This window comes from Pelobates fuscus, chromosome 7, assembly GCF_036172605.1.
Source record: "Pelobates fuscus isolate aPelFus1 chromosome 7, aPelFus1.pri, whole genome shotgun sequence".
In the NCBI taxonomy this organism is placed as follows: domain Eukaryota; kingdom Metazoa; phylum Chordata; class Amphibia; order Anura; family Pelobatidae; genus Pelobates; species Pelobates fuscus.
This window is the reverse complement of record NC_086323.1, coordinates 30,232,371-30,254,791: the sequence shown is the minus strand read 5'-3', so window position 1 is coordinate 30,254,791 and position 22,421 is coordinate 30,232,371. Positions and strand designations below refer to the sequence as shown.

Sequence of the window (22,421 nt, the reverse complement as noted above, 5' to 3'; positions counted from 1 at the left end):
CAGGTAACCAGAGGTCTGGTGTCATCAACCCTTGCGCTTCCACACTGTCCCCACTGTCTGGGCTGGGCCAACAGCCTACTTTCGTGACACTATAGATTAGCTCAGTGTAGTTCAAGCAGTTGGCCATGGCAGTCTAGTGTGGCACAAGCCATTTCACAGTGTGCCACAGACACATTGATGTCAGGGCTGTAATAGGTTGAACATGGTTCTTAACCCCTTAAGGACACATGATGGAAATATTCCGTCATGATTCCCTTTTATTCTAGAAGTTGTGTCCTTAAGGGGTTAAAATGTGTTTTTGAGAAGTATCAGCTTTAAGATTTAGTAACGCACTGCCAATGGGATAAACTCAACACTAAATAAATAAATCAATAAATAAACACTTCAAGCACTATAACCATTACAGTGCTCCATTGTACGTAATCAGACTTTAAAATGGTTTGACTTCTCACCTGGGGTTCACAGGGCTCCACTTCCCATCTCTACTACATCTGACAGAGAGACAGAAACTCTCTTTCTGAGCCAAACCTGGCCGTGCAAGACTTAATTCATTGTCATTAAGCAAACTGCTTACGATCTCGGCCAATGAGTTAGACGTGCACTGCAGAGCTTAGCTCAGGACAGCTAAAGAATGTTCCTAAGCAAGTGCTTCCTGGTTATTTTTGGATGTATTTGAGTCAGGAAGCGGTGCCCAGGGGACGCCAGGTAAAAAGTCAAAATGTTCTAAATCAGTTTTAATACTTCCTGGGGGGTGACAGGGCAGTCCTGGTGCCATAACTTGAGAAAGAGAGAGGCGGTCCTAGCGATCACGTGACCGGAACGACGGCCGGAAGTGTCCAAGCTATATCGCTTTTTGTGTGTAAATTCCTACTTATCTAGTTGTGGGTTTATTGCTGGCAAACCTACTACTTCAAGTAAGAGTTTTTAACCTTTTGTCTAAATAAATACTGTGTTTGATACTATTCAATTTGGGCTCCTGCCTCTCTATTTGTTTGTACTGCCTAGATATTACATCTGATTCAGAAGAGTATCCTGTCTTGCTATATTGTGGGTTTATCCCTCTCCATTGGAGCAATTCAAACCCAGAGCCAGGGGTGCAAGGGCTCTGGTCCATGTGAGTTGATCCTCAGATATACTTGTAATTTTGCATACCCTCTATATACAGATAGTCTGCACTATATACTGTGTATATTTTTCAGAGTACTCAGAGCAGTGGTGTATCCTGGTTTTGTGCTGCCCTAGGCAGGACAAAACTCAGGCGCCCCCCTCCCGCTCGCGCAAACCCCACACCCACCCAACCCTTCCCCCGCCACCCCACCCCCACCCAACCCTTCCCCCGCCTTCTAAATACACACACACACATTCACTAGCTAACAGAAACAAACACACACACATCAACAGACAGACACACTCACACACTAACAGACAGACAGACACACACACTAACAGACACACATACACACACACACTAAAAGACACACACACACACTAACAGAGACACACACACACACACTAACAGAGACACACACACACTAACAGACATACATACACACATACTAACAGACATACATACACACTCACTAACAGACATACATACACACTAGCAGACACACACACTAACAGACACACACACACACACACACACACTAACAGACACACACACTAACAGACACACACACACTAACAGACATACACACACACTAACAGACACACACACACACACACTAACAGACACACACTAACAGACACATACACACACACTAACAGACACACACACACTAACAGACACACACTAACAGACACACACACTAACAGACACTCACATATTTAACACATTTGTTTTTTAAATGTAACCCCCCCAGCTTCCTTACCTTTGGAAATGCTGGGGGGGGGGGGCTCTTCCTCCCTGGTGGTCCAGTGGCTGCTGGGCGGGCGGCATTGGCTGGTGGGCGGCTGGCGAGGGAGCACTTCCTCTGAGCTGTCTGCTCAGCTCCCTCGCGCGCCGCAGAGTGAGGCTGGGAGACGGAATATGATGTCATATTCCGGCTCCCAGCCTCACTCTGCGGCGTGCGAGGGAGCTGAGCAGACAGCTCAGGGGAAGTGCTCCCTCGCACGCCGCAGAGTGAGGCTGGGAGCCGGAATATGACATCATATTCCGGCTCCCAGACTCACTCTGCGGCGCGCGAGGGAGCTGAGCAGACAGCTCAGAGGAAGTGCTCCCTCGCCAGCCGCCCACCAGCGCCGCCCGCCCAGCCCAGCAGCCCGCCGGCATGTCTGTTAGCCGCAAGGCTAACAAGACATTTGCCTTGGGCATATGGGGGCGGCTTTTTTTGCCGCCCCCTGGAAAATGCCGCCCAAGGCAAATGCCTTGTTTGCCTCGCGGCTAAAACGTCCCTGACTCAGAGAAGACCCTGACTCCAGTGCAGTTGCTAGCGCTCTCCAACTTTCTGGTATCTGGCGCCATAACTGTCTATTACAACAGACTATACCATAGCGACTAGAGTGCTTAGAGTGTTCCTTGAACCGGACATGAATTTTTGACTCACTTCATAGTTTGGTAAAAGCTCATTGTAGAAGGTACAAATATTGTACCTTTATTACTCATTGTAAGAATTTCAAATACATGTTTTATTGTGTCATTGATTTTTCACACATACCGTCTGGAGTGTCTATTTAAGTGAGTAACACAATACTACTACTTGTGCGGAGTGAGAACTATCTGTGGCACTCTGCAACATTCCCAGCACCTGAAGTGATCTAACATAGCTGCTGAAATGTTTTGATCAATACATCTGTTTTAGACAAGTATGTGTTCACTTGTGATGTGGTTTGTAAAGCCCAGAGTGTGAGAAAGACTGACTAGGTTTGTCACCTCCTCAAAAGGACGCATGAGCCTACAGGCATTGCGCATGAGCGTCCAGTAACGTGGCAAAAAAATTCTCAGCTCCTCAGAGGCTGTCCTAGCACCCCGGTCATACAAATACTCGTTAACGACTTTTTCTTGTTGGAGCAGGCGGTCGAACATTAGGAGTGTTGAATTCCACCGTGTCGGGCTGTCGCAAATCAGGTGCCTCATTGGCCTGTTGTTTCGCCGCTGGATATCTGAAAAGTGCGCCATGGCCGTGTAGGAACGCCTGAAATGGCCACACACCTTCCTGGCCTGCTTCAGGACGTCCTGTAAGCCTGGGTACTTATGCACAAAGCGTTGTACGATCAGATTACACACATGTGTCATGCACGGCACATGTGTCAACTTGCCCAAATTCAATGCCGCCAACAAATTTCTTCCGTTGTCACAAACCACTTTGCCGATCTCCAGTTGGTGCGGAGTCAGCCACTGACCCACCTGTGCTGGTCCGGTGTGACTCTCTGCTTTCAGGCAAGTCAACCCCAAAACGGCGTGACACTGCCGTATCCGGGATGGATAGAGGACTCAACCGAGGAGGTTATGGAAGAGGATGGAGTAGGAGGAGTAGAGGAGGTGGCAGCAGGCCTGCCTACAAGTCGTGGCGGTGTCACCAACTCCTCTGCAGAGCCACGCATTCCATGCTTGGCAGCCGTCAGCAGGTTTACCCAATGCGCAGTGTAGGTGATATACCTGCCCTGACCATGCTTTGCAGACCAGGTATCAGTGGTCAGATGGACCCTTGCCCCAACACTGTGTGCCACACATGCCATTACTTCCTTTTGCACAATCGAGTTCAGGTTGGGGATTGCCTTTTGTGCAAAGAAATTTCGGCCGGGTACCTTCCACTGCGGTGTCCCAATAGCTACACATTTTTGGAACGCCTCAGATTACACCAGCTTGTATGGTAAAAGCTGGCGGGCTAAGAGTTCAGACAAGCCAGCTGTCAGACGCCAGGCAAGGGGGTGACTTTGTGACATTGGCTTCTTACGCTCAAACATGTCCTTGACAGACACCTGACTGTGGGCAGATGAGCAGGAACTGCTCAAGGCGAGAGACGGAGTGGCGGATGGTTGAGAGGGGGCAAGGAGGACAGCAGTGGTTGACGTGGCTGAAGATGCTGGACCAGGAGGAGGATGGCGGCTTTGAGTGTGTGCACCTTGTACTCATGTGTTGATCCCATAGGCGTTTGTGATGTGCGATCATGTGCCTTCGCAAAGCAGTTGTACCTAGGTGGGTGTTGGACTTCCCATGACTCAGTTTCTTTTGGCACAGGTTGCAAATGGCATCGCTGTTGTCAGAGGCAGACACACAAAAATAATGCCACACTGCTGAGCTCTGCAATGACGGCATTCTGGTGGTGGCAACAGCATGCGTTGATTGGCGTGCTGTCTGGCTGACCCCGGGTGCCGATGCATGCTGTCTGACTCCTTGCGACGACCTCCCCCTGCTTCCAACTCGTCTCCTCCTCCTCTCTGTCTCCCCATCTGAACTTTCCCCCTGTTCTTCTTCTCTTCTAGCGGGCACCCACGTGACATCCACGGACGCATCGTCATCATCAATCGCTTCACTTGTGTCTGACAACTCAGCAAAGGAAGCAGCAGCGGGTACAACATCATCATCATCACACCATACGTCCATGTGTGTAATGCTGCCTGACTGAGACATATCCCTGTTATCTACATCCTCTGGCAATAATGGTTGCGCATCACTCATTTCTTCCAACTGATGTGTAAATAACTCCTCTGACATATCAAGTGAAGCGGCTGTGGTGCTAGTGTTGGTGGTGGCGGCAGGCGGGCAAATGGTAACTTGAGAGGTGCCGAAGCTAAGCTGGAGGAGGATGGTGCTTCAAGGTTCCGAGCGGAAGCTGTAGAAGATTGGGTGTCCTATGTTAGCCAGTCAACTATCTCCTCAGAACTTTTCGAGTTCAGGGTACGTGGCCTCTGAACACTGGGCATTATTCTAGGGCCAAAGGTAATCACAGCACCACGACCACGACGGCCCCTGCGGGGGGGGGCCTGCCTCTGCGTGTCATTTTTTTTTTGATTAGTGATACTATGCGTGCAAGCTACTGTGACAACAGATATGAGTGGCACTGTGCACTGGCAGAAGTTGGCAGAGTAGACGCTGTAGGCCTGACACACACGCTTGCAGACAACTAACTGCTATTCAATCTATTCCAGTCAAAATTTTTTTTTTTTTTTTAAATGTACACTACTGTTACACCAGATATGAGTTGCACTGGTGTGACACTGTGCCCTGGCAGGCCCTGAAATGCACACGTGTGAAGGAAACTGACTGCTATTATTTCACAGTCAAAAAAGTGGTTTGGTTTTTTAAATGTACACTACTGTTACACCAGATATGCGTTGCACTGGAGTGACACTGTGCCCTGGCAGCAGGGCCGCCACCAGAAATTTTGGGGCCCCTAACCCAGCTCAGGGTCTGGGCCCCCTGGGACCCGCCTCCAAATACCGCCCACTGGGTCCACACACAGACACAAACGCACACACTGATACAAAAGGACACAGATACATACTAACAGACACACATACTGAAACAGATATACACACATACAGGCATACATACTGACACACACATACTGAGACATACACACAGGCATACATAGTGACAGACAGACACATACTAACATACATACAGACACACATGCAAGAGGGCATAAAGACACATACATGCAGACACCGACATACATACATACACACACACACACATTCATACATACAGACACTGACATCCATACACACATCCATTCATAATGGCATACAGACATACATACATACAGACTGACATACATGCATATATACAGACATACTGACAGACATACATACAGACATCCATACACACAGACCTACGTTCATAATGATATGCAGACATACATTCATACTGACATACAGACATACATATATACATATATAATGGCATACAGACATACATATATACATACATACAGACATACATGTATGCATACAGACATACACAAACATACATAGACAGACATACATACGTAGACATACATGCATGCAGTCAGACAGACATAGACATACATACATACAGACATACACACAGACATGCATCCAGACATACATACATAGACATACATGCATACATGCATACTTACATACAGACATACATACACAGACAGACATACACATACATGCATCCAGACAGACAGACATACAAGCATACAGACAGACGTAGACATACAGACAGACAGACATGCATGCATCCAGACAGACATACATAGACATACATGCATACAGACATACAGACAGACAGACACACAGACATACATACAGACAGACATAGACATACACACAGACATACAGACAGACATGCATGCATACAGACAGACATGCATACAGACATACACATACAGACAGACAGACATACATAGACATACATGCATACAGACATACACATACAGACACACAGACATACATACAGACAGACAGACATAGACATACAGACAGACATGCATGCATCCAGACAGACATACACATACATGCATACAGACATAGACATACAGACATACATAGACATACAGACATGCATGCATCCAGACAGACATACACATACATGCATACAGACATAGACATACAGACATACATAGACATACACATACAGACAGACAGACATGCATACATACATAGACATACGCATACATACATACATAGACATACGCATACAGACAGACAGACATGCATACAGACATACACATACAGACAGACATACACATACAGACAGATAGACATACATACATACATAGATACATAGACATACATGCATACAGACATACACATACATACACATACACATACATACATACAGACATACACATACAGACAGACTGACAGACATACAGACATACACATACAGACAGACATACATTGACATACATATATGCATACATACATGCATACAGACAGACATACATAAACATACATACATGCATGCATGCACACAGCTCATTTTCCAGCCACCCTCCTGTCTCTTACCTTTTCTTTGCAGGAGGGTGGCTGAGGATGATGAGAGTCGGCGCAGCTCCCTCTTCACTGCCTGGCTCTCCCTCTTCACGGCTGGGCGCGCGCTCCTCCCGCGCGGAGTGTGCTGGGAGGAAGTGACTACTTCCTCCCAGCAGCACTTGCGGCTTTTTTTTTTTTTTTTTAAAGGGGCCCGGTCGCGCTATACAACGGCCACAGCGCTGACCGGGCCCCTGAAGGAGAGGGCTCATCGGGTGGCCCTAAGTGTGTGGGCCACCCGATGGGCCTCACACGTGGGGCCCGGGCGGCCGGGCCCCCCAGGGCCGCCGGGCCCGTGACAACTGTTATGGTTGTCACCCCCTGATGGCGGCCCTGCCTGGCAGGCCCTGAAACGCACACGAGTTAAGGAAACTGACTGCTATTATTTTACAGTCAAAAAAGTGTTTTGTTTTTTTAAATGTACACTACTGTTACACCAGATATGAGTTGCACTGGTGTGACACTGTGCCTTGGCAGGCCCTGAAACGCACACGTGTGAAGGAAACTGACTGCTATTATTTCACAGTCAAAAAAGTGTTTTATTTTTTTTAAATGTACACTACTGTTACACCAGATATGAGTTGCACTGGTGTGACACTGTGCCCTGGCAGGCCCTGAAACGCACACACGTGAAGGAAACTGACTGCTTTTTTTTCACAGTCAAAAAAGTGTTTTTTTTTTAAATGTACACTACTGTTACACCAGATATGAGTTGCACTGGTGTGACACTGTGCCCTGGCAGGCCCTGAAACGCACACGCGTGAAGGAAACTGACTGCTATTATTTCAATATATATATTGGGACTCATTTTATCATTTATATATTTTATTTTGTTTTATCTTGGCGCAGCCTTTTTTCTCTTTTTCCTGTACATTCTCACTTCAGAGGGTAAGAGGGTTACCCTCTGTAAGGTTGCTGCCTACTTATTATATTATTAGCGCTAACCTATTTTCTACTTTTTCTAGCTATCGATTTCCCTATTAAATCAGCAGCAGCACACTGTCCCTCCTCTCACTAAGATGCAGCTTCAGAATGAATCTAAAATGGATGCTGTCCAGGAGGTGGAAGGGTCTGGGAGGGAGGGTCTGTTGCTGATTGGCTGGAATGTGTCTGCTGACTGTGAGGTACAGGGTCAAAGTTTACTCAATGATGACGAATAGGGGGCGGACCGAACATTGCATATGTTCGCCATCCGTGGCGAACGCGAACACGCTATGTTCGCCAGGAACTATTCGCCAGCGAACCGTTCGGGACATCACTAGTTGCTAATTCACACTTAAAGCCTTCTGAGAGAACAGCTATTTTAATACTGTATTTCTTTACTGTTGCCATATTTACTGAAATAAAAGGTCACCACCCCACTATTGAGTCTCAGTAAACGACAAAGAGTGAATATAAAGTGATAATAAAAGCTGAAACTGGCACTCAGAACCCCCTGGCTCAACCTGAGCCCCCACCACCTTTCCAAGAGTTCCTGACATTCACCTGACTTACTAACTGCACCTTTATCTTGTGTCTTCCTTACGTAGCCCCATGCAAACTTCCTACCACGAATATAGTCCCAGTCAACCGTCCGCAATCCATCAAAGCCCCACTCAACCTACTTGTCTCCAACATAGTCTCACGTAACCCGTGTGCCTTCATCAGAGTCTGGCTCAACATTTCTGTCTCACCTGGACTTGTGCAATTTATTTGCTTTGAAACTAATCTAAATTAATTATTTCTGATCTGGTTGTTTTCATAAGGGTAGCAAACTAGGGACTTATCTACTAAGCAAATGAAAGAGCAAAATAATGAAAATGCCTTTTCTATATTTTGGTCTTTCAACTGCTTAGTAGAGAGCTCCCTAATTTGGTACCCTTGTGTGAGATTACCATTTTTAAGGATACCAAATTAGGAAGCTGTCTCTAAACACTGCCTTAATTTGGTATTCTTTGGAATAATGGCGCCCAAAATTAGTTTGGTTACAAAATGTTTACAAAATTTTGGCCAGACCAAAACACAAAAAGTAGTGATTCAAAATGAAACAAAACAAAATTGTTGCCCATGCACATCTCTAATGTCAACCCCACTCAACTTATGTCCCTATCACAGCCCCACTCCTCTTTCAAGCCTCTTTGAAGGGTCCACTCAACCTCATTCAACATTTTGCCCGATGGCAACCCATCTCATCCACCCTGCATCAATCACAACTCCATGACAGCCCCCTCATCCATCCTGCTTCAATTAAAACCCCTCTCACCAACTCTGCCTCAATCACAATGCCATGGGAACTCCTCTCATACACCCTGCATCAATGACAACCCCATGATAGCACCTGTCACCAACCCTGCTTCAATCACAACACCATGGCGGTCTCTCACCAATCTCTCCATCAAAGCTTTGGCCAACCTCCCCACCTTCTCTTCCTTTATCCTGTGCAGTGAGGATTTATAAAAGTGAAACTTTCACTTTAACAACAGTTACAACTTTTGTTTTCTTGTGTGTCATCCAGGATCTAAGCCCTGTGAGTTTCCATGACATGATATTTTTATAAATATAAAACGTGTACAATACGGGTGGACATCCCTCTGTCTGCTTCACATCAGTGACAATCTCTGTGACCAGTCCAGTCAAACCAACTTGGATATATGAAAAGAAGAAGCTGAGTGGAGTACACTAAAGCAGTGCATCCATAATCGGCTTCTAAACCCTGAATGAAAAGTGCTCCGTCAGTGTATGGCAATACAATGCTGTGAGAGGGAGCTAAAGAACGAGCTTATTTACATTAATTACAAAGGATAGTAGAAAAATAATAAATCTTTAATAACCCTCTTAAGGGAAATACAAATAGAGTAAAAAGTAGATGAACTACTCTATGAGCAATGCTGAGATAGATATATGAGAGGGAGTAGGGCAATTAAGCACTACTGAGACATACTCGCAATATAGACACTATGTTGCAATGTAGCTGTACAGACTTTGTTAGGCAGCTAAAAAGGTGGATACACTGTGTTACAATGTAGCTGTACAGACTCTGTTAGGCAGCTACAAGGTGGATACAGTATGTATGAGTCATGCCCAGTATAAATTCCGATAACTCCCTGGGTACCACATAGAAGATAGTTAACAGCGTTTAGTGATAGTAAATTGGAGGACTCGTAAAAGAGTCTAGGGGGAACACTGTCATTTAAACTAGCACTATATTTTAAGTACTGACAGTGTTCCTAGTGTAGGTACAGCCAGTGATTTCATAGAGTCCAAGGCACGTATTTAGGTAGAAGGGGAAGATCGAGAGTGGATAGCAGATGATTGGTGCCTATCCACCTCTTGTCACCCTTAAAGATACCAAACAAGGAGTGGTATAACGCTCCGTGGTTCACACTGGACCTATTTAGACCTGTTTAGCAATCATACTCCGCAATCCACTAAATGCACCCGCAAGTAACAGTGCAAGACCACAGCGGGAGTACGCTTACGTTGAAATGCCCTTGTGGTAACCAGTCATATCAGTGGGTTAAAACGATAGGTGCGAGGCCTGTCTACAGCCCGAGGTAGTGGTGGTAGGAGTGAGGTAACCCCTTCAGTCCCAGTACCCAGAGGCTAGGCGTACTATCGGTGTATTTAACGAGAGTAGGAGGCCTGTCTGTGGTCTGGGGTAATCGGGATCCGAGCGAGATAACCCCTTCAGTCCCAGTACCCAGAAACTAGACGTGCAGGCCTTAGAGGATTCCCCGCAAAACACAATCCCCAGCTATACTAATCACAGCTAATCACAGTATCGCTCAAATAAGTAAAAATAACGTAAAGGTCCTATGTAGGACAGTCTGATTTAACTTTAACTCGATAGCAATGCGAGACCTAAGGAAAGTCCTCAGTAGGACATTGTCATTACACTTAGACTTGCTACTGCTCGATATTTTAAATAAAAAATAGCGTGTGGGTCCTTGGTAGGACAGTTAAATCAAATTCAGACGAAAACGCTCACAGGTATAGTAGTGGTCCTCAATAGGACAATTTAAGTTAAATTAAATTAGACTAAATTAGCATCGATAGCATCGATAGTGCTCAATGGTATAGTAGTGGTCCTTGGTAGGACAATTTTTCATGACGTTAGAGTCGGTGATCGCTCGACTAAATTAGCATCGATAGCATCGATAGTGCTCAATGGTATAGTAGTGGTCCTTGGTAGGACAATTTTTCATGACGTTAGAGTCGGTGATCGCTCAACGCGCGTTTCGGCGCTAACATGCGCCTTTGTCAAGAGCTAACCGGTACTGGGGTTGGCGCCTTCTTTTAAACCCTGTTGGGGCCAGCCCACCCCGAAGGGGGGCGTGAAGATCCGAGATAGGACCGCCCACTGAGGAGTGGCCGGGACCTTGAGTGGCAGCCAACTAAGAACGCTTGAGGGATTTTAACCCTTGTCAAGCGTGTGACTAATATGTCGTTCAATGGAACAAAACTGGCTAAGCAAAATTGTTGCAAGGAGGATATATGAGTATAGCTCCCATAAGGTAGTAGTTGCTATGCAGGCTTTTTAGTTTAGGAGTTTGTAAGATTAAACTCAGAAAAGCAATCAAGCATAGACTTAATGTTAGAGTTTTATATATCTCTGTCATATGGTTCTTAAACTATACAACAACAAAAGGTAAAAAGTGTTAAGTTTTAGTAGCAGTGATTCAAATAAATGGTGCAAATGAAAATCCTTCGTTGAGTCCTCTGGGTTGTAGGGTTTTTAGCCTATATATCCAGAAACTCTCACGTTGTCTTAGAAATTTGTCATAATCACCCCTTCTTTTTTCCCGTTTCACTAACTCAAGTCCACAAAAGCGTAAGCCATGCGATTTACCAGAGTGATGTTCTCTAAGGTGACGGGAAATGGGGGTTTCGATACTCAGTTTAGGAGATCGAACATGTTCTTTGATTCTCTCTTTAAATGGGCGGAAAGTTTTGCCCACATATTTATAGTCACACTCACAGGTGAGGAGGTATACCAAGCCTGCAGTGTTGCAATTAAAGAATGAGGTGATGTTAAATGTTTGTTTGTTTTCACTGTCAGATATTGTTTTTGAATTGCGTCTAATATGCTTACAGGCGACACATCGCCCACATTGAAAAGTCCCAACAACCGGTGTACTCAACCAGGTTTGGATCTGAGGCCGCTGAGGTTGGTAATGACTTGGTACTAGGAGGTCCCTTAGATTTTTCCCTCTCCTTGCTGTCATCTCAATCCTTGGGCCTAGAATCTTTTTTAGGTGTGTATCACCTAGTAGTATGGGCCAGAATTTCTCGATACCTGATTTAACTTTGTTCCAACCAGCATCATACGTGGCGATCATACGTGGTGGCGCATTAGTGGGTATGGTCGGTAGCTTCTCAGTCAATAGTGTTTCCCTCTCTGAGTCCAATGCTCTTTTGTAAGCTTTTTTAAGGCACCGGTTGGGGTAGCCTTTGTCCCTAAATTGCTTACGTAAGGTGTCTGCTTGAATTTTAAATTCTTGTATTGTACTGCAATTTCTGCGGGCTCTTAGGTATTGGCCAATTGGAATGCCTTGTTTGAGGGAACTTGGGTGAAAGCTCTCCCAATCCAATAGACTGTTCGAGGCGGTAGGTTTCTTGAAGAGAGTTGTTTGTATGGATTGCTTGTTATCTAGAGAGACGGTCAGATCCAAAAAGTTGAGAGTCTTCCCACCGAACTCCGATGTGAATCTCAGGTTGAGGTCATTTTCATTCAGGAGTGCTACAAAGCAATCAAACTCTATAGATGAGCCTTTCCATACTATGATGACGTCATCTATATATCTGGCCCATAAGTGTATCATGGGGATGAAGGGCAGAAATCTGGGTGAACCTATAACTACCTCCTCCCACCACCCCAGGTGCAGATTGGCGTATGAGGGGGCACAAGCTGTCCCCATAGCAGTGCCCCGCACCTGGTGGTAGAATTTGTTGTTAAAGAGGAAGTAGTTATGAGTGAGGATAAATCTAAGTAGGTTCAAGGCGAACTCAGAGTGAGCTGAATGGCTAGGTCCTCTTTTCTCCAGGTAGTGTTGGACGTGTCGTATGCCCCCCTCATGGGGTATAGAAGAGTACAGGGCTTCCACGTCCAAACTACAGAGGTTTACTGGTTCCGGAAGTTTAAGGTTGGAGAGCCGTGCTAGGGTCTGTTTTGTGTCCTGGATGAAGGATGGAAGTGACTCTACGAACGGGCGCAAAATTTTGTCCAGGTAAATGCTCCCGTTTTGTGTGAGATTGTTGACACCGGATACAATCGGGCGTCCCGGAGGGTCCAGTTTGTTTTTATGGATCTTGGGTAAGCAGTAGAAGGTTGCTATCCTGGGGTGTCTGTTCAGGATGAATTCATGTTCATCCTTAGATAGCAACCCTCCACTGCGACCCGTATCCAGGATCCGTTTATATTCTTCCAGAAAGACATCTGTTGGGTCTTCCTGGAGCACACGGTAGGTTTCATTGTCATCTAGTACTTTAAGGGCCATTTTGACATAATTAGACGGTTGCATAATAATGATGTTGCCCCCCTTGTCCGCAGGTTTGATGACAATTTCCCTGTTGTCCTTCAGAAGCTTTAGTGCCCTTCGTTCAAGTTTTGTCAGGTTCATGCTCGGGTAGAAATCAAGCTCTACATTCCTGATGTTTTCAATTTCAAACTTGACGGCTTCCAGGAAGACTTCAATATTCCTGAAGTTACCAATATTGGGTGTAAATTTGCTTTTAGGTTTTAAATCTGTCTGGTTAGAGAGGACAGTAGTGTCATTCTCATCTAGTAGTGAAACCAAAGTCATTACCCCCTCAAAGTCGGTTTCAGAAAGACCCAGTTCTCTGGCTTTCTTGTCAGTTTGTAATTGATGGTACTTACAGAGAGCTAACTTTCTGACAAACAGGTGTAAATCTTTGATCCATGTGAACTTGTTATAGGCTGGCACTGGTACAAAGGATAACCCTTTTTTTAGTACGTTGATCTCGTGAGGATTTAAGTTATAGTCTGAGAGGTTAATAATCTGGGTCTGGTTGCTTAGTAACGTCTTCTCCTTGTGAATCTCGTACCCCCCCTGCCCCTGTGAAAACAAACAAACATTTAACATCACCTCATTCTTTAATTGCAACACTGCAGGCTTGGTATACCTCCTCACCTGTGAGTGTGACTATAAATATGTGGGCAAAACTTTCCGCCCATTTAAAGAGAGAATCAAAGAACATGTTCGATCTCCTAAACTGAGTATCGAAACCCCCATTTCCCGTCACCTTAGAGAACATCACTCTGGTAAATCGCATGGCTTACGCTTTTGTGGACTTGAGTTAGTGAAACGGGAAAAAAGAAGGGGTGATTATGACAAATTTCTAAGACAACGTGAGAGTTTCTGGATATATAGGCTAAAAACCCTACAACCCAGAGGACTCAACGAAGGATTTTCATTTGCACCATTTATTTGAATCACTGCTACTAAAACTTAACACTTTTTACCTTTTGTTGTTGTATAGTTTAAGAACCATATGACAGAGATATATAAAACTCTAACATTAAGTCTATGCTTGATTGCTTTTCTGAGTTTAATCTTACAAACTCCTAAACTAAAAAGCCTGCATAGCAACTACTACCTTATGGGAGCTATACTCATATATCCTCCTTGCAACAATTTTGCTTAGCCAGTTTTGTTCCATTGAACGACATATTAGTCACACGCTTGACAAGGGTTAAAATCCCTCAAGCGTTCTTAGTTGGCTGCCACTCAAGGTCCCGGCCACTCCTCAGTGGGCGGTCCTATCTCGGATCTTCACGCCCCCCTTCGGGGTGGGCTGGCCCCAACAGGGTTTAAAAGAAGGCGCCAACCCCAGTACCGGTTAGCTCTTGACAAAGGCGCATGTTAGCGCCGAAACGCGCGTTGAGCGATCACCGACTCTAACGTCATGAAAAATTGTCCTACCAAGGACCACTACTATACCATTGAGCACTATCGATGCTATCGATGCTAATTTAGTCGAGCGATCACCGACTCTAACGTCATGAAAAATTGTCCTACCAAGGACCACTACTATACCATTGAGCACTATCGATGCTATCGATGCTAATTTAGTCTAATTTAATTTAACTTAAATTGTCCTATTGAGGACCACTACTATACCTGTGAGCGTTTTCGTCTGAATTTGATTTAACTGTCCTACCAAGGACCCACACGCTATTTTTTATTTAAAATATCGAGCAGTAGCAAGTCTAAGTGTAATGACAATGTCCTACTGAGGACTTTCCTTAGGTCTCGCATTGCTATCGAGTTAAAGTTAAATCAGACTGTCCTACATAGGACCTTTACGTTATTTTTACTTATTTGAGCGATACTGTGATTAGCTGTGATTAGTATAGCTGGGGATTGTGTTTTGCGGGGAATCCTCTAAGGCCTGCACGTCTAGTTTCTGGGTACTGGGACTGAAGGGGTTATCTCGCTCGGATCCCGATTACCCCAGACCACAGACAGGCCTCCTACTCTCGTTAAATACACCGATAGTACGCCTAGCCTCTGGGTACTGGGACTGAAGGGGTTACCTCACTCCTACCACCACTACCTCGGGCTGTAGACAGGCCTCGCACCTATCGTTTTAACCCACTGATATGACTGGTTACCACAAGGGCATTTCAACGTAAGCGTACTCCCGCTGTGGTCTTGCACTGTTACTTGCGGGTGCATTTAGTGGATTGCGGAGTATGATTGCTAAACAGGTCTAAATAGGTCCAGTGTGAACCACGGAGCGTTATACCACTCCTTGTTTGGTATCTTTAAGGGTGACAAGAGGTGGATAGGCACCAATCATCTGCTATCCACTCTCGATCTTCCCCTTCTACCTAAATACGTGCCTTGGACTCTATGAAATCACTGGCTGTACCTACACTAGGAACACTGTCAGTACTTAAAATATAGTGCTAGTTTAAATGACAGTGTTCCCCCTAGACTCTTTTACGAGTCCTCCAATTTACTATCACTAAACGCTGTTAACTATCTTCTATGTGGTACCCAGGGAGTTATCGGAATTTATACTGGGCATGACTCATACATACTGTATCCACCTTGTAGCTGCCTAACAGAGTCTGTACAGCTACATTGTAACACAGTGTATCCACCTTTTTAGCTGCCTAACAAAGTCTGTACAGCTACATTGCAACATAGTGTCTATATTGCGAGTATGTCTCAGTAGTGCTTAATTGCCCTACTCCCTCTCATATATCTATCTCAGCATTGCTCATAGAGTAGTTCATCTACTTTTTACTCTATTTGTATTTCCCTTAAGAGGGTTATTAAAGATTTATTATTTTTCTACTATCCTTTGTAATTAATGTAAATAAGCTCGTTCTTTAGCTCCCTCTCACAGCATTGTATTGCCATACACTGACGGAGCACTTTTCATTCAGGGTTTAGAAGCCGATTATGGATGCACTGCTTTAGTGTACTCCACTCAGCTTCTTCTTTTCGTATTTTTCTGGGTTATGCCCTTTACTCCCTTCAACCACCTACAACTCCAGTGGAGTGATCACCTGTGGGTCCTCCACCGCTGTTGTACTATCTATCCAACTTGGATATATGTTCGCAAGAATTTCCCCCTACTCCTATTGTGAATTCTCCAGGACCATAATTGGACATGTCCATCATGAATTAAAGGAAAATACTGTACTTAACAAATTAATTATAAAAGAAACAAAAAAACTCCAACACACAGATATATAAAATGCAGACATATATTTTCAGTTCTGCTGTATAAAACATAACACTTTTGTGCAAAAAAAAAAAAAGAAAAAAATTATTTTGTAAATAAACTCATAATACAAAAATGTCATTTTAGGCAACAACGGTTTTGATTTTTCTTTTAAAATTACAAAACAACAACTATTTTATATACAATAATTGACAGTGTGAAAAGAATTACAAACTAAGAGTATTGTTGTAAAGTGTTCAGTGGTTTTAAAATGAACAGTCCATGTTTTATCACACCAGCGAATAGAAACCTGCGCGGTTTGGCCACTCTCCTCCACCTGTGACAAACAAGCTGAGGATCATAGAATTGAAAGTTCCTGGTACGCCAACAGCTGGATTGCAATACATCCACCTGAACTGTTCTACAAATTATTCAGCAATCATTTTCTTACAAATACTTTCATTATCGCTTTTTGAGAAGTCCATATTCCTCTTGGTGAATCTTGCTGACTTCCATGATGTCCTTCAATATTTTTAAGGTCAAATCAGCCCATATAGATTTACACAGTTACTTGTACACAGTGGCCATAAGGGAGTTAATAACAGGGAGTTTTTCTCCCATAATCCTCTGAGAACAGCCATTCTCGCTACAATGTCTACTCTACATCAAATAAATACACATTCTAGGAAACAATGATTGTCGCATCAATAGTTTCTCTTGGAAAACTGATAATATATAGTTGCATAGCAACAAAGAGATGCATACACACATAAGTGTGTTCCCTCTAAGGTGAGCACATTATGGGAATCACATCCTGCAGTTGTCAGGAGTACATAACGAATTAGTCTACAACCCGGCAGAATGTATTTTTCATTATGAACCTGTTTTGTTTTTTGTTCTCTGCTCCCATGCAGAAATACTAATCTTAGAGGGAACACTGGCTCTAGAAAGATTGGCTTTAAAGGTTGGCAGCAAAACTCCAGTTCTGAAATTATATTTTCTTATGAATTAGTAAGGAGTCATACGTTGCCAAGCAATAGGAGCTGGGCTAAAAGTCTGCATCCTGCAGCGATGACCAACACCTAACATGTCTAATGCGTTCTAAATTTGCAAAAATAAAAAAAGCATTGTGAGTCAAACTTTAGGATACACTTAAACACCTGTAGGATGCTAAGCACCATAAACATTGCAGCTCATTTTGGGGAAAAGAGTCTATATGTCACCTTTATCAGACAGTTTGTGTCTGTTTTCCAGCAGTCTTGACAAGAAACAGGGCTCGCCTTTTAATTATGTAACATTAAGCATCTCACAGGTATCTAAGCGGCTGTTTTAATTTGATCAGCTGTATAACGGACCCTTTATGATAAATGTCACACAAAGCCATCATCACTAATTTGTACGAATCCGATTGGTGACATTCCGGTTTAAATTGCGGCAGGTAGAAGTTAAAAATAGATATAGTTATCTGAAGCTCTCTTCAATTGTCACCTCCATCTTTGGAGCATCCAACTTCAAATCCTGGTACTTCATCTACCAGGAGGTGTATCAAAGTTCTACTGTCAACTGACCTCAACTGACCTCAACTGACCTCTCGATTTCTCTTTTATAGATTTTGTTTTAAGGAACATAACGTTGTTTTTTGTGTTGTATTATTCTCCAACCCTTGTAAACAAAGTCTACCTGTCATGGTTTTGTTATATTTTTTTACCATAAAAAATTATACTTGTTTTCTTTTCCAGGATCTATCTAATTATAACTTTACTGATATGTAATTATAGGGTCTCTTTTTCTTTTTAAAGACTTTGATCGGGTATCTCTTCCTGACTGTGTGTAATAAGTGGTTAATATAACTCCTTTTTATTTGTATTCTTGGTTAATATAACTCGATTGATGACTTTGGTCAGTCACCTGTCAAGTTACAAGTTATAGATGGCGGTTTATTCACTAAACATTGCATTAACGTCGTGAATTGAAAAATGAAGGCAGTTATGGCCAAATTATGTGACTACGGCTGAAGTGGAGAATTCTTTCTCGCTAAATATTGCAATTCACAACATCTGAATGTTTTGTATTTAAATCCACAATGAGTTCTGTAAATAAATGGTGTGGAGGGGGCTTAATCACTGCAATTTAACTATTATTCTTACTGAGCCTTAATGAGCCTTCCTAAAGAAGGGGAATAAGAGAAAGCCTCTTCTTTGAGGTAAAATTGGAAACATTTTGGCAAAACAAAAATGGAAAATTACTGCCTTTGCAATTCTGTTTAAACATTGTCTATTGTCACTTGCTAGTATGATCTGACCTTTCAAAGCTATTATCACCCACTGTTACACCTGAGGGGGGAGCAGGAGATGTTTACATATGTGAGTTTCAATGCTACGAAACTATGTGATACATTCATACATACCGCTCATTCACAACCAAGATTTTTGTTGGAGAATTCTGCGATACACTCATACACTTCACTCATGACCATACGTTTTACTGCTGTGGAATTTATAGATTCACTTGTACAAAATGCACGATTGCACATTTTATTGCACTTACATATATACACATAGCTCATGTTTCTGAGTTTTATCGACATGGAGCTTTGTGACATACTCATATGCAACACCTGTGAGTGTTCATGCTGTAGAGCTCTGGGATTCTAGATACTACAGATTGGGAATTGTATTGCTATGGAGCTCTGTAATACATTCACATACACCAAACATTCTACATTCATCTTCTATAACAGAAGGACATAAGAGAAGTAACAGTGGACAGGTGGACTTGGATCCTAAAGAGGTGCCCAACCAAAAGAGGACCATGGCCCATCTCCTCATGACTGTACATTTTATTACTATGGAGCTCTGATTTTTAATGCTCGGAACGAAAGCAACCATATACTCCATACTGTTAAGTGGAAGGCACATTTTTAAAGATAATTAAATCCAATAGCTTTGTTTGTGTAATAAACATTAATTACCATAATAGTGATCATATTGACTGAGTTATTTCAAAGCTGTACAAAAAACATCTATGATATTAAACAGGATGATTTCACAGGTAAAATGCTTGCCATACCTTTAAAAAGGTATTAATATTATTAGTACTCTTTGGTATATTTAAGGCTATCTGAAGCTAAAACAAAACATACATTTTTATTCAACATCTCGTCAGCAAGATGATATTATACGCGACATAAAAAAGGGATGTTCAGGGCAGTGAGTATACCACATGTGTTAACAGCAGGTTTTCCCCCAGGAGACAACTTCGGCATGTTGTAAATTCTTACTGACAATCTTTGTTCACAATTTGATTCCACATTTTCTGGGATCCACCAAGGCGTAACATGAACTAAATACTGTATCATCACATTGCAAACTGGTGATCTGTGTATCTGCAAGCTATAAACGCTAACTTCACAGAAGATACTTGTCGGAAATGTCTAGTTACCAGCTGGAATGACCTCAGTTCAATAAAAATATTTCATATAAAACCTTTTTTAAGTCTTTTTTTTTTTTTTACTGCATACAGTATAAAAAGTATTACTAATTTACAAATCCGATGGAATCATTGATTCATTATGCCCGTGAAGATCTGAGTCTTCCATTAATGATGACTGTTTCATGTCTAGTTTGTATAATTTGGTAGATTTGTTTCCAAATGACTGCACTCCTATGCTACTCGGATGGTTTTGAATGGACATATGAGATAATAATGGAATATTTGCATCTTGATTGGATCCAGAGGATGGTAAGCTGGTTACATGACCAGTGCTAGTTGATCCACTTGCACTACTTGGTGAGCGGCTCTTCGGGGGTGGGCAATGCGGTATTACTCTGGGAGGAGCCTGTGGTTGGTAATGAGCTGTCGGGAAAGCAGCATATCCTGGTGGTATTGGGTATCCATTAATTGGTATAAATCTCTGGTTTTGAGGTATTGGTGGCCCAATAAATCCAGCAATTTGGCCTTGTGGCATTGCTTGTGCTGAAAATAGAAAGTTAGGGTATCTTTGATTGCTTAGGTTGCTCACAGGACTGGCACTAAGTGATGTTGTCTGAGTGGTAGCATTTCCACCTGAGGGTGTGGTTGAGCTGGTATGGCTAGAGAGTCCTTCCCATGTTCTCAATCTAACATGGATATCTTTGAATCTGGGCCTCCGAGATGGTATTTCTTGCCAGCATTCTGTCATTAAACTATACATTCTTGGGGGGCAATCTTCAGAGCATGGTAGTAGTTGTCTCTTACGAACCATTTCTATGACCTCTTGGTTACTGAAACCATAATAGGGCTGGAGACCAAAACTAAAAATTTCCCACAGCACCACCCCGTAAGACCATATGTCTGAATCTGTGGAAAATTTACCATACATTATGGCCTCAGGTGGCATCCATCGAATGGGTAGAACAGACGTATTCTGGACTCTGTAATAGTCAGCAGAGTATATATCTCTGGAAAGTCCAAGGTCAGAGATTTTAATGTGAAGTTGCTCTCCAACCAGTATGTTCCGAGCAGCCAGGTCTTTATGGACAAAAAAATGACTTCCCAGATAATCCATCCCAGCTGCGATCTGTATAGCAATATGTAAGAAGTCCCCATGATCAAGGCTTGATTTCACTGTGCCATCTTCATCACTACTACAACCGACATCTGAGTGAGGTGACCTCATGATTAGGAATTCATGGAGGTCCCCATGGTTCATGAACTCAAAGAGCATGCAAACAGGCTGTTCCTGAGTTACCACCCCAAGAAGGCAGACAATGTTGGGATGATGTAATTCAGCCATTATAGAAGCCTCTTGTTGGAATTCTGACCACTGCTGTGGATTGTTGTAGTCCTTTAGTGTCTTAATTGCAATGAGCTGAGCGTGATCCATCCCGGGGAGGTAGAGGTGCCCCTTGTAAACCTTTCCGAATGTGCATTCTCCAAGTTCTTCCATAAATCTCACCGCAGAGAGAGGCAGCTCTTTCGCTTTGCTCTGTTTGAAGGAAAATAAAGTTAAAATAAAATAGACATCACACCTCAAGTTCAGTTCAACAATAAAAAAAAATTAACAGATAACAAACTAAAAAACAGATAGTAAAAACAAGGAGGGTTACCACTAAACTAAATAATATAGAAAGGAAGAGAGATGTTCGTAATAATCAAGTTTCATTTCTGTTTGTTTGTTTGTTTGTTTTTTATTCTTGAGCAAAGTGTTCCTGTATTGCACTGGCAGTTGATCAAAATGGCAACCCTACTACCCAGTATACCCAAAGTTTTCACTTACCAGAAGGCCATATTCAACATGTTTGTTATTTTTAGCATGTAATAAACAAGTGAATATATTGTAAAATATTTTTTAGTAATGCATCAGTGTGTACTCTACACTCCTAAAAATATTTTATAACTGAATAATAGGAATAATGCACCTGCCACCCCCTTCTTACAGAGTGCTCTTTTTTTCTATTCTTTGAAATCTTTTTAATGTGTGTTTTACGACTCCTTTAGAAGACAAGGGCATGGAAGAAAATGTATGACATATCCTAATATTCTCACTCAGCCAGCCAGCTGGCCTATCATAATGAGTGTAACCGAAGATAGAGAGGATGTTTAGTTAAGAATTTTTTTTAAAAACACTGGTTTTTCAAAAACGTTTTTAAAACAAAATATCGACAATAATTTCGCCGAACCTTCTATGCAAAGTAAACCACTACCAGCTTATTGCATATAGATTATACATATATAAAACATTTACCTTGCCGAGTAAGCAAACATTCACATTGTTAGCGTTTCTTCAAAGCAATTAAAAAACAAAAATATCATCG

The 22,421-nt window shown here is 42.9% G+C and overlaps 1 protein-coding gene across 2 annotated transcripts in view; it reads right to left on the bottom strand.

Moving 5' to 3' along the window:
• Positions 1-18,439: 18,439 nt before the first annotated feature.
• ROR1 (receptor tyrosine kinase like orphan receptor 1) overlaps positions 18,440-22,421 on the bottom strand; it is a 251,967-nt gene continuing 247,985 nt past the window's right edge. For both annotated transcript variants that reach the window (XM_063427871.1, XM_063427872.1), the window contains one exon: positions 18,440-21,592. In XM_063427871.1, the coding sequence (XP_063283941.1) occupies positions 20,168-21,592 (1,425 nt within the window). In that variant the 3' untranslated portion in view covers positions 18,440-20,167. The remainder of the gene's footprint in view (positions 21,593-22,421) is intronic.